The 13314-nt window shown below is 42.0% G+C and overlaps 1 protein-coding gene across 2 annotated transcripts in view; it reads left to right on the forward strand.

Annotated features, from left to right (window-relative positions):
• fancg (FA complementation group G) overlaps positions 1 to 13314 on the forward strand; it is a 67232-nt gene that overhangs the window by 11152 nt on the left and 42766 nt on the right. For both annotated transcript variants that reach the window (XM_043687853.2, XM_043687861.2), the window contains exons 3-6: positions 154 to 282; positions 984 to 1174; positions 10165 to 10324; positions 12096 to 12226. In XM_043687853.2, coding sequence (XP_043543788.2) covers positions 154 to 282; positions 984 to 1174; positions 10165 to 10324; positions 12096 to 12226 — 611 coding nt within the window. The remainder of the gene's footprint in view (positions 1 to 153; positions 283 to 983; positions 1175 to 10164; positions 10325 to 12095; positions 12227 to 13314) is intronic.

A 13314-nucleotide genomic window follows, 5' to 3' on the forward strand; every position in this document is an offset into this window, starting at 1 on the left:
GAACTAGGTCCAGTGGTACAATATTTGTTGAGTCATGTGTTGTCCTTCATTGTCAATACAATGGGTAAATGTTGCAGTGTAGGGTGGCCCATCAGTTGGGTAACCTTTCCTTTCATTGGAGTCCATAACTAATTCTTTATGGTCCTTCTGCAGGTCTGCCACCAACTGTATCCAGCATTCCCTTGGAACTGACTATTCTGTACAATACAGTTGTTCTAAGTCTCAGTTTGTCTAACACCAGTCAAAGTGTTAACTCCTTGTTATATGAGGGACTTGTCCGAGGTGAGTTTTAAACTATATTTGTCAGGTGAATTCGGCATGGTTTGCTATAACCACTTTGTATTTGTGTTCAGGATTTTTCGTATTACTATAGCCAATTACTGGTGTACTTTTAGGGAAATGTGGCAACCAAATTGCAAAAAGTAATGAAATAAATGTCTAGGTGATCACTTTGAGAAGTGAATTTTAAAAAAAATCTCTTCCACCCAATAGAGAGAGTGGGCTCAATTTAATTTCTCATTCAAGACACAATCTCTGTCAGTGCAGCATTCCTCGCTGCCACACTGAAGTGTTAGCCTAGGTAGTGAGCTGAAATCTCGGGTGTGGGACTTGAACCTGCAAAACTTCCTGAACTGAAGTGAGAGTGCAAGCACTGTGTTGCAGCTGACATCTGCTAGAGGCCTTGAGACAGCCTTTCCAAGGTGCATGAGAGCAGCAAAGTGACTTGCTCATCACTTTTCTTACTCTTTCCAAAGAGAGCATCTTAACTGCTTGCTGTTCTGTGTAGTATCTGTGACTAGTGAATGGAGAATGTTTCCTCTTGATGTTCTGTTTAAAAATTGGTGTGATTCCTTTAAATGATCTAGTTTCTTTATCGTCTTCCTGATCCAAATGTTTAATAATAAATAAGTAAAATTATATCAAGGAAAAATCATTCTTATTAATACTTTTTAAGTTGCTTGGTGTTTTATTTTGGAAAACAGGATTAGAAGCTTATGATGGACATTTTGATGAACCGGACATCACAAAATTATGGGCAATGATATCTCAGAGCATTCATGACCCAACTTTTATTCAGGCAGTTGATCAACTGATCTGTTTGCAATGTGTCCTGTGGCTGGTTTGCAATCAACTGGAGAAGATTGATGCTGTACTCCACATACTAAGAGACAGAGTAAGTGTGCAAGGTAGTTGTGGATAAATTGTTGATTGTTGTGCTCCAGGACTATTCTGCATATTTTATCCTGGGAAGGACTTGCACACAAGCTACACTGACAACTTATTTTAGCAAATGGCTTGTCCAAAATAATAAGTTTCCCGACCTAACCCCGTGCTGAGGTAAATGAGCAGATGAATGTTGCTGACAGTGTAATCTGTGAGCCACTAGCTCTGTGCCTCCTGAAAAGAAGTAAAGGACACTTGGAACCATCACATCATACAGTACACAAGAGATGCATCAGCCCATCGAGTTTGCACCAATAAAAACTACTCCAAGTCAACACTAGTCCCACTTCCCACCACTTGGCCCAATTACTTTGAAAATGTCATGAGGTTTACCATCTTAATTACTCTCCCAGGTAGTGCATTTCAGATTCCCACCACCCTCTGGATGAAAAACATTTTCCTTCAATCCCTTCAAAACGTCCTGACTCTGAGAATAACGGGACTTAGTTTCTACCACGCTATCCCAGTAAGGCAAGACAGTACTTTGCAAATTTTGCTTAGTATGAAATGAAAGTTTTCAAGTCAAGCAGAACATAATTTCATCTGTTGTTAAATGGGCAGCATGGTGGCTCAGCTGCACAGTGTCAAGGACCCGGGTTCAATTCCAGCCTTGAGTGACCGTCTGTGTGGAGTTTGCACATTCTCCCTGTGTCTGCATGGGTTTCCTTCGGGTGCTCCAGTTTCCTCCCACAGTCCAAAGATGTGCAGGCCAGGTGAATTGGCCATGCTAAATTGTCCATAGTGTTAGGTGCATTAGTCAGAGGGAAATGGGTCTGGGTGGGTTACTCTTCGGAGGGTCAGTGTGGACTTGTTGGGCCGAAGAGCCTGTTTCCACACTGTAGGGGAATCTAATCTCTAAATGGAACAGATGTAGGGAGTACAGATGTAGGATGTAATGGTGTGGTCCAGAACAAATGGGACTTTTGTTGTTGCTGTGCTGAACTTTGAAAAGACTCTTTAACACATCATAGCTGACTCCATTGAACCCAAATGTCTACAGCAAGCTCCATTGATGGATGTATGTATGTATCGAGCGAAACACTTTGCATCTGAGTGTCGCAAGCTCTTTTGATTTCCATTAAGGAAATATTTTGATGCCAGTACAGTGCCTCTGTAAAGTGGTTCTTTTCACTGACTAGAAATAGCTAATGTGCAGCTGCAGTTGTTTTATTGTGTTCCTTGTGTTTGAGCATTACTATCCTGATCTGTTTGTTTATACTGTTGAAGAGAAGGCAAATGATTTATTGAAAAACTGGTATTTTGATTCCAGATAACAGGAGTGTGTTATGATACTGGGAAATATTTCTTTCTTTATGTTTAATGTGAAATATTTTGGCAGTATTAATATTATTAATAGTTTTGGACAGTAAAGTTGCTATAGTACTGCTGGACCATGGAGCTGCTGTCTCATTAGAGAGAGATATCTATGACTGCTGGTGGTTTAACCTGAATGTCACCATGCCTAAGTGAGTCGAGAGGTTAAGGATGTTTGCTGAGAACACTGCTCTGTTAACTGCTCTTTCCACCCATCTTGCCAACTTCATGGTCACCTCAGCTGGTATGAAAATTGACCCCTAAAGTTGACATTACTCTGCATTGCAAACCAGCCATCCAGCAGTCTGCCCAATGCATTCACACCTTTGCTATAATCTTGCCTCCAACTGTACTCGGTACTCCAACTGAGGTCTAACACGTATCCTGTACAAGTTCAACATCACCTCCTTGTTCTTGTAGTCTAGGTCTCATTAATGAAACCGAAAATTCTGTATGCTTTACTAACTGCTCTTTCCATCTATCTTGCAACCTTCATAGATCTGTGCACTTATACAGACAACAGGTCCCTCTGCTCCTGCATCTCTTTTAGACTTGTATCCTTATTTACATTGTCTTTAACTGGTTTTTCCAACCAAAGTGCATCATGTCACATTTATCTGCATTGATGATGTAACTATTAAAAACATAAGGGAGAACCAGTGGATGTCCTATATTTGGGTTTTTAGAAGACTTTTGATGAAGTCCCACGTAAGAGGTTGATGGGCACATTTAAACCATGTGGGATTGGGGTAATATTTGGCAGACCAGAGACAGTACAGTCGCTATAGTCCTACTGGACCATGGGGCCACTCTGTTGTTAGAGAGAGATAACTGGTGATGGTTTAACCTAAAGGACGGGAGTGTGGGCATAAGTCAGTCTCCTTTTGGAGGTAGACAGTGACTAGTGATGTTCTGCAGGGATCAGTGCTTGGGCCCTAGCTATTCCTATGGATGAAGGAACAAATGCAATATTTTCAAGTTTGCTAAAACAAAACTGGATGGAATTGAGAGTTGTGAGGAGGATGCAACGAAGCTTGGAAGACCTGGACAAGTTGAGTGAGTAGGAAAACACAATAGTTGTAACATAATATGATTAAAGGTGAAGTTGTACACTTCAATGTGAAAAATAGGAAGATATAGGATGATGTAAATGGTACTTTATTGGGAAATGTAGACATACAAAAGGATCTGGGTGTCTTTGTACACCCAGTCAATGAAAGTAGGCAGGTGCAGCAAATGTTTAAGAAGGCAGATGGCAAGGAGATTTGAGTTTAGAAATGGGGATATTTTACTGCAGTTACGCAGTTCAGGTCAAACCATACCTGAAGTATTGTGTACAATTTTTGTTTCCTTACCTCACAGAAGATATTTGCTGCAGAGCAAAGTTCATGAGTCTGACACTAGGGATGACGTGGGGAGAGATTGGTTTGATTTACCATATGTTCATTATAGTTTAAAAGAATGAGAGGGGATCTGCTTGAAACATATAAAACTCTAGACAGGATAGATGGAATGAGGATGCTATCCATGGTTAGGGAGTCTCGAACCAGGAGTCTCCGGATATGGAGTAGACTGTTTAGTACTGAGAGGAAATATTTCTTCACTGAGAAGGTGGAATTTGCTGTCTCACAAGGCTGTGGGTTGTTGAGTACGTTCAAGAAAGATTTTTTTTCTTAGATATTAAAGCCATCAAGCGATATTGAGAAAGAGGGTTAGCCGTGATCATACTGAATGGTTTCTGACCTCTATATTTAGTTTGCTTCTGAACTGTATTTACTACGTGACACCTGCCATAAGCACCAATTTTGTTCTTGAATTTCTATCTCTTGAACGGGTTAACACAATTTCGCTCAGTACTGTTTCACAAAATGTTATGCATTTCACAGGCTCAGCTGAAAATTAATCGAAGTAACTCAGTTTCAACATCATTCTAGTGGAGGTCCTCCACCATGTGCACACACACATGCGCACACAACCCCCCACCCTGGCTGACAAGTCGAAGCTGAAACTGGAGGATCCTTCACAGGAAAATATACAATATAGGTCTGAGGCAGTGGAAGACCATCTCCAGGACTTATTGGAATTGGTGGAGTGAACTGTGTTCAAGAACTAGACAGAAAACCTGGGTGAATACGCCACTATCATCAAGGACTTCGTCAGCAAATGCATGGAGGACTGTGTATGAAGGAAGTCAATCTGGGTGTACCCGAACTGAAAACTCTTGGATGAACTGGAAAATCCATTCCCTGTTTGTGAGAAGATTTGTAGCTCGGGTGCTCGTTGCTGTGGTTCTGTTCGCCGAGCTGGAAGTTTTTGTTGCAAACGTTTCGTCCCCTGTCTAGGTGACATCCTCAGTGCTTGGGAGCCTCCTGTGAAGCGCTTCTGTGGTGTTTTCTCCGGCATTTATAGTGGCCTGTCCCTGCCGCTTATAAATGCTGGAGGAAACACCACAGAAGCGCTTCACAGGAGGCTCCCAAGCACTGAGGATGTCACCCAGACAGGGGACGAAACGTTTGCAACAAAAACTTCCAGCTCGGCGAACAGAACCACAGCAAATTCATTCCCTGCCGAAGACCAGCATGCAGCATCCAAGTCCTATACAGACCTATACAGAAAACCCAGATATGACCTCGGCAAAGCCATCAGAGATGTCAAGAGGCTGCACCGAGACCAAATTAGAGGCTCAAACCAATCATATGGATACCCGCTACCTGTGGCAAGGCCTAAACAATGTAATGGGATACACAGTGAAGCAGAGCAAGATAATCCTTCCTGATGTGCCCAATGCTTTCTATGCTCAGTTTGAGCAGAATGCCGGTTGCATGGTGTCCCCTGCCCCAGCAAACCCTGGATGCACCTGTTCCCTCGGTCACCACTGCAGACAACAGATCGGTCTTGCTGGGAGTCGACCCAAGAAAACCGAGCCTTGGCAGAGTTCCTGGCCGAGCATTCAGATCCTGTGTGGACCAGGTGGCAGAGTATTCTTCAACTTCTCCTTTCTACAAGCCAAAGTCCCCACCTGCTTCAAGAAGACCACTGTCCTCCCAGTACCAAAGAAAGTACTGTCCAAATGAGTACTGCCCAGTCGCTCTGACCTCTATAAGTGCTTCGAGAGGCTGGTCATGGCCCACATCATCTCCAGTGTCCCAGCCTGCCTTGATCCCCTACAATTTGTAGCAGGTCCAGAGTGGGTGCCATTTCCCTAGCCCTGCATTCATCCCTGGAACATTTGGATAACCAGGACACCTGATCAACTATAGCTCCGCTTTCAACACCATTATCTCCACCAGACTGATCTCAAAACTCAGAAACTTAGGTCTTAGTGCCAACTTCTGCAACTGGATTCTCAGCTTCCTTACCAACAGACCACAATCAGTGAAGATAGACAACTGCACCTCATCCACAACAACACTCAACACTGGAGCCCACCCCCCCCCCCCCAAGGATCTCCTCAGCCTCCTACTATACTCCCTGTAAACCCATGACTTTGTAGCCAATTTCTGACTAAGTACTATCTCCAAGTTTGCTGATGACCCCACCATAGTCGGACAGCTTTTCCAACAACAAAGGAGATCGAGGGCTTGGTGATGTGGTGCAATGAAAGCAACCTCTCAATGTTGGCAAAAATGACGAACTGATCAATCTTTTCACAAAGAAAGGAGGAGAACACGCCCTCATCTACATCAGTGAAGCGGAGGTTGAGAGGGTGGACAGTGTCAAGTTCCAAAGAGTAAAGATAACGGACAATCTGTCCTGGATTGTCCACATCAGTGCGATGGTCAAAAAGGCACAGCAATGCCTCTTCTTCCTCAGGTGGCTTAGGAAATTTGGCATGTCCATAAGGACCCTCACTAATGTCGACAGGTGCATCACTGAAAGCATACTGTCTGGGTGCATAACAGCTTGGAATGGCAACTGCTCTGCCCAGGACCGTAAAACTACAGAAGGTGGTGGTGCATGGCCCAGACAATCATGGAAGCCAGCCTCCCATCCATGGACTTCATTTACACTTCTCGTTGCTGCGGAAAGGCTACCAAGATCAAAGACCCCTCCCATCCCTGGTAATGCTCTCCTAAACCTCTTCCATCAGGCAGAAGATACAGAAGCTTGAACGCACACAACCAGCAGGTTCAAGAACAGCTTCTTCCCTGCTGTTAGACTGATTAATGGACTCTCACTTCAAATAATGCTGATCTTGTTAATGTGTTCTTGCCTCGTGTACTGTGTCGTGTAACCTCGAGACCTCACTCTATCTAAGCTTTTTATGTTTCACCCTACGATCTGTATGTCATTGCTTACTATGATCAGCTTGTACTGCTCGCAAACAAATCCTTTCACTGTGACACTAAATCAAATCTCCTTTTCTGATCCCGCCAAATTCAACATTTTGCTACTGGTGCTGGCTGCTTTCTGTTCAGCGTGCATTGTCCTCTATTTTGGAAGGCTATTCTGTAATCAGTTAGCTCAGTTGGCTGGACAGCCGGCTTCTGATGCAGAGTAATGCCAACAGTGAGTTAGTTTTGATGTGACTGAGGTGACTAAAGGACTTTCCCTTTGCTTGGGATGTGGTGACACTCAGGCTTAAACCACCACCAGTCATCCCTCTCTAATGGGAGAGCAGCTCTATAGTTTGATAGGACTATGGCAATTTTACTTGTAGACTATAAGATTTGGAACAGAATTAGGTCATTCAGCCCATTATGTCTGCTTCACCATTTGATCATGGCTGATATGTTTCTCAGTCCCATTCTCCTGACTTCTCTCCGTAATCCTTGATCCCCTTACTAATCGAGAACCTGTCTATCTCTGTCTTGAATACATTCAATGACTTGGCCTCCTCAGCCCTCTGTAATAGAGTTCCTCAGATTGACCTCCCTCTAGCTGAAGATGTTCCTCTGTATCTCAGTTTTAAAGGATTGTCCCTTCACTGTGCCTTCGGGTCCTAGTCTCTCCTACTAGTGGAAAGATCTTCTCTATGTCCACCCTATCTAAGCCTCTCTGTAAGTTTCAACCTGATCTTGCCTCATCCTTCTAAACCTAGAGTCCCCAACTGCTCCTCATGACAAACTTTGTATCTTCAGGATCATTCTTGCAAATCTCCTCTAGACCCCCTCCAAGGCCAGTACATCCTTTCTTTGATATGATAGAATAGAATATCCTTTCATTTGTCATGTGTATTCTGTACAGAAATGCAGGAGTACAGTGAAAAGTTTTGAAATCTCACCTCTTATGGCGCCATCTTAGGTATAAGTGCTTAGGTACAAATCTTAGATACAAAAGATCAATAAAAAGAAAAGTAGTTGCATTACTTTTACAGTATTTAAAGAATAAATTAGAAATAAGACCTCGTCAAAGGATAGACATTACATTGCAGCAGCTGAGCGCAAGGGCTTCCCCACATTGTCTGACCACCTGTGCCAGACCCCAGTTCAACAGTAGTCCCCGCTTGGCACCAAGCCTCTCGTCCACTCTGTACTGGCTCTCAGTTGCTGCAATGTAAGTTCCAGGACCGCTTCCACTCTGTAAGCCGCTGCTCCAGGACCTCTTCCCCTGCATGTCGCCAGCTCCTTCATTCCCCTAACGCTGAAGTGAGGTGGGTGGGTTGGGGTGGGGGGTGGAGGAGGGAGGGGTAAGGGGGGGGTGGAGGGGTGAGGTGGGGGGGGGGGGAAAGCAAAAAGGAAAAAAAAACAGGTGGAGCAGAGGAGCTCTAGCTGGTGCATCTAACTCTGCCGCAATATTACAGGTGCATCTGACCAGAGCCTTTTACAGCCTTGGCAGTACATCGCTGCTCTAGTATTCTAGTTCTCTTGAAATGAATGCTAATGTTGCATTTGCCTTCCTAACTGCCAAAAGAACCTACGGTTAACCATAAGAGACTCCTGAACTACAACTCCAAACTCCTTGTGTGCTTAAGATTTCCGAAGACATTAGCCATTTAGAAAATAGTTTACGTCTCTTATATTCCAACCAACATAACCTCACTTTCCCACATTGTATTCCGCATGCCACTTCTTTGCCCACCCTCCTAGCCTGTCCAAGTCCTTCTGCAGCCTCCCCAATTCTCAACACTACCAATCCCTCCACCTATCTTTGTGTCATCTGCAAACTTAGCAACAATGCCCTCAGTTCCTTCGTCTAGATCATTAATATATAACATGAATCATTGTAGTCCCAACACTGTCCCCTGTGGAATTCTACTAGTTATCAGTTTCCGTCCTGAAAAAGACTCCTTGATGCCCATTCTCTCTGTTCTGCCAATTTGCCTATCCTCTATCCTGAAGGAGAAAGTGAGGACTGAAGATGCTGGAGATCAGAGCTGAAAATGTGCTGCTGGAAAAGCGCAGCAGGTCAGGCAGCATCTAAGGAGCAGGAGAATCGACGTTTCGGGCATGAGCACTTCTTCAGGCATGAGCTCATGCCCGAAACGTTGATTCTCCTGCTCCTTGGATGCTGCCTGACCTGCTGCGCTTTTCCAGCAACACATTTTCAGCTCTTATTCTCTATCCTTGTCCATAACTCCATTCGCTCTTATCTATCTGCCTCCTATGCGGCGCCTTGTCAAAGACCATCTGGAAATCCAAATTAATCACATCTACTGAATCTCCTTTATGTAACTTGCTTGTTACTTCCTCAAAGAATTCTCGCAGGTTTGTCAGGCATGACGTCCCTTTGATGAAGCCTCGTTGACTAAGCCCTATTGTACCATGCAACTTCCACGCGCTCTGCAATCTCATCTTTAATAATGGACTCTCAAATCTTAGCAACGATCGAGGTCAGACTAACTGGCCTATGGCTTCCAGTCTTCTGCTACCTTCACTTCTTTAACAGGGGTGTTACTTTAGCCATTTTCCAGTCCTCGGGAAGCCTCCCTGACTCAGGTGGTCCCTGAAAGATCTCCACAGTGCCTCTGCAATTGCCTCTGGTTCTGAAAGAAACAGCATTGTGTAGTCCATCTGGACTGGATGATTTATCCACTTTCAGACCTTTCAGATTCCCTAGCACCTTTTCCTTTAGTGCTGGCCACTACACTCATCTCTGCCCCTTCACCTTCTGGGAATTCTGGTGTGTTGCTGGTGTCTTCCATTGTGAAAACTGATGCAAAGTACCCAATCAGTTTCTTAGCCACTTCTTTGTTTTCCATTGCTATTAGTTCAGCCTCCTTTTGCAATGGTCCAATTTTCACTCTTGCCTCTCTCTTACCTTTTTATATATCAAGAAAGAGTCTTGGAATCTTGTATTATATTACTATCTAGCTTACACTCATGTTCATCATCTCCCCCCATTTGTTTTTCAGTTATCCTCTGCTGGTTTTTAAAGGCTTTCTAATCCTCTGGCTTCGTACTAATCTTCACCACATTGTATGCTTATTCTTTTGCTTTTATGATGTCCCTGACTTCCTTTGTCAGCCATGGTTACCTCATCCTCCCTTTAGTATGCTGCTTCTTCCTTGGAACAAATTCCTGCTTTGCCTCTCAGAAACCCCTGCCATTTCAGCTTTTACTGAAATATATAATATAATTGGTGAAAGCAGTATGTCTGTTTGCTGCAGATTAAGTATGCTGTAAGTCTTCACAAATTTTAAAAAAGAACAACAATTGTTAAGTTACCTCTGCTGTTTATTTTCAGGATTCGTCAGGCTCTGGTTTGAATACACATTCTGGTAATTGGTGGCAATGGATCAAATCTGGTGACCTCTTAAAAGATCGAAATGGAAGTGATCTTATGTTGGTACTGAGTCTCAGCAGTCTTGGAGAATTGATTTATACCTGTGCGATGTTTATTCGAGGTATCAATCTAACGAATTATGGACCTAAGTATGAACTTATGAGTTGCTGTGTGACTAGTAATGTATTTTGTGTGTGCAAATCCTTTACTTTGTTGTAATGAATCACATGAATAAATCATTCTCTCTATGACACTTTGCAAGATATATGCTGGCATACTGCAGCCTCCAATTGAAACTTCGCCATCAATTGAGAAACAACACGGACGTTTGGGTCCATTTCTCCACCATTTTGAATGTTCTCTTTCTCATCTGATAAAAACCCATGCTTTTTTTGCTTTCTATATCATAAAACAGGATTCTTCTCAGTCTTTTGGCCATAGTATTCTGCAATGCCTAATGTAGATCTTTTTTTTTTCTCTCTGCCCACTCCTGGTGTGAGACAGCATAGATCGAAATCTCAGAGGATTTTGAATGACTATAGGCGTAAGCTTCTGTTGCACCACAATGTGGTGCTGTACTATTATCCTTCACTGTAAGAAGAAACAACTTTAATCTGTATTGCACTTCTAGTGAGATCTTAAAGCACTTCACAGCCACAGAGGTGGAAAGTCAGGTAGCCATTTGGTGTCAAGTGTGACAAATGGCAAATAATTTGGTAAAGTTGGATGATGGGTCAGTGCATTGGCCACTACATCTCTTTGATTTCTCCCAAAGCTTGTTGTATATACTTCTGCATACACAAGCTAGGGTCTCTGCTTAACAATGCATCTGAAAGGCAGCACTTTTGAGAATACTTTTGGAATGGCAGCCTAGATTACATGCTCAAGACTTGGAGTGGGTTTTGGTTGGCTTTGAGATGACAGATTGTTTACTTTTCTTCAACATAAGGGTTCAACAAACTTTATTTCTTTGAAATGCAAGTGCTTTGCAATAGCATTCAATTACTTTCTTAAAATATTCACAAAATTGGATTACATTTTGCATTTTTTAAGAAGTTGTTTTCTAGTCCACTAAATAAACAATATATATTATCACCTGCTAGTTTCACCACACCAATTATTCTGAGTTAATTGTTTTAACACATTTAATAATGCACTGATAAATTCATCAAAAGGCATCATTTTATAATCCCTTAAACAGTAGCTTCCATGTGAAATGAAAAATTTACTTCTTAATCATACTTCAGAAATATCCCAAACTGCCACACCTACACAGAATTGCAGGAAGTGGACAAGTACAGCAGATGCATAAGAATATATAAACAGCAATATGTATACAAAGGCCAGCTGCCTCAATAACTTTTCACCTTTGTTCTATTTCTTTGCTATCCTAATGTGTTTTTTAAAAAAATGACAAAGGAAAGAGAGGGTGGGAAAAAAGCATTAACTGTTTATCTGTACCTTTTGGTGTTGAAGGGTTGAGTCCTGGCCCTTGTTTTAATATGGTCTGCCTGACTATTAGTAAATTTCAGTTTAGTCCATGTTGGTCTTGTCTGTAAACCGTTTTTAATCATAACTGGGTTCTTAGTCTTTAATATTATTCACCTTTAGTTGACTCATCGGCAGAGTTCTTTTGAGAAGTTTTGAATTGAGGAATTTGTTTAATTATTTTGTTTATATTGTCCTCTATATTGAGCTGCAGGTGCCCTTTCTCAAGTATAAAAAATACATTTTTCCTTTTTCATTTTAACTTGTACTTTAATGACTGTACCACCAACATAGATGATTTTTGCTATATTTGAGAGCAAGCATTTTGCTATTTGTTTCATCAATGAAATCTTTGCAGCCAGACAAATCGAGTCATAAATATTGTTTCTTTCTTGTGTCCATAGGGTTTCGTAGAATGGAAGAAAGTAATTACCGAGAAGCTGTTGACATTTTGGAGCAAGCAGCTGAGGGACTCTGCTCAAAGAGAATTCTGGCAGAGATCTATACTCTGATTGGTCACTGTTCAGCCCAAATGGTACTGAAAGTCAATAACTGAATTGCATTGTGAGACACCTAACAGCTTGGTAGATTTTCAGATGAAATGCAAATGTCTAGTAGGGCTCTGTGAGCTGAAGGCAACCCTGAATATATTTCTGAAAGCCTGACAAAGGGACTGGAATGGTCATTCTTAACATAAATGTGTTGACCAAATGAGTGCTGTCCTCAAAACCTAGTCCAAGTTCATATCTATCGAGCCCACTGGTGCATGTGACTGCACAGCCACATTCAAGGAGAAGTTGCAGAAGTATTTATTGCGCCTGTGTAGGGTTAGTTATCTTTTTGATTATGTGTGCGATAGGTCTATTCCTCATGGCTCACTGCTTGTGAGGGCTGTCCAAGACACACTGAAGCGATTTCCATTTATACAATGGCTTCGTACAACATGAACTGACCAAATGGTTGAGTAATCTGTTGCAAACCGTTTTAATTGATTTTCCATTTACATGATGAAAGATTCCATCACTTTTAAAAAGATCATCAATAGCAATGGTGTGTCTAGGTGCTCTTTCTACATTACTGAATAGGTTATCAATGTATCATTCGAAGACATTGTCATTATATGGCAACCTAGTGAAAACATCAATTTCAATGCTGCAGGTATCTGAATCTGTTTTCAATAAAATTCATAAACTTAGCAACTCTCAAGATTCAGTTCACTTTCAACAATACCATGAGTGTCCAAACAGATGGTGTTGTAATTGGATCTTCTAGACCTGACTCTTGCAAATATCTTTACCTGGTTCCCTGAAAAGTGTTACTTTAACTGAATGATCACTAACCTCTTACACCTTGTGTATTTCTAATTGGTAGGTGACACATTTGCTATATTTCAATCTGGAGCTATATTTTAGAATTTGCTGCACTCACTCACGTTTTGAAATAGAGCAGTCAAACCAACTCATTTTCCTTAACCTGTTAGTTGAGAAATCTGTAGTTTTGTTTTCGACTATAATCTACCTCAAATCTAAATTGAATAGTAATTTGGAATCCTGCAGTTGCAGTCACTCCAAGATCAACTTTGTCTGTAACCTCAAGAATAGAGAGAGCCCTAACAATCTGTTC

The sequence above is a fragment of the Chiloscyllium plagiosum genome, unplaced genomic scaffold (genome assembly GCF_037043375.1).
Source record: "Chiloscyllium plagiosum isolate Xiang-an unplaced genomic scaffold, Cpla_swu_hap1 HiC_scaffold_1, whole genome shotgun sequence".
NCBI classification, from domain to species: domain Eukaryota; kingdom Metazoa; phylum Chordata; class Chondrichthyes; order Orectolobiformes; family Hemiscylliidae; genus Chiloscyllium; species Chiloscyllium plagiosum.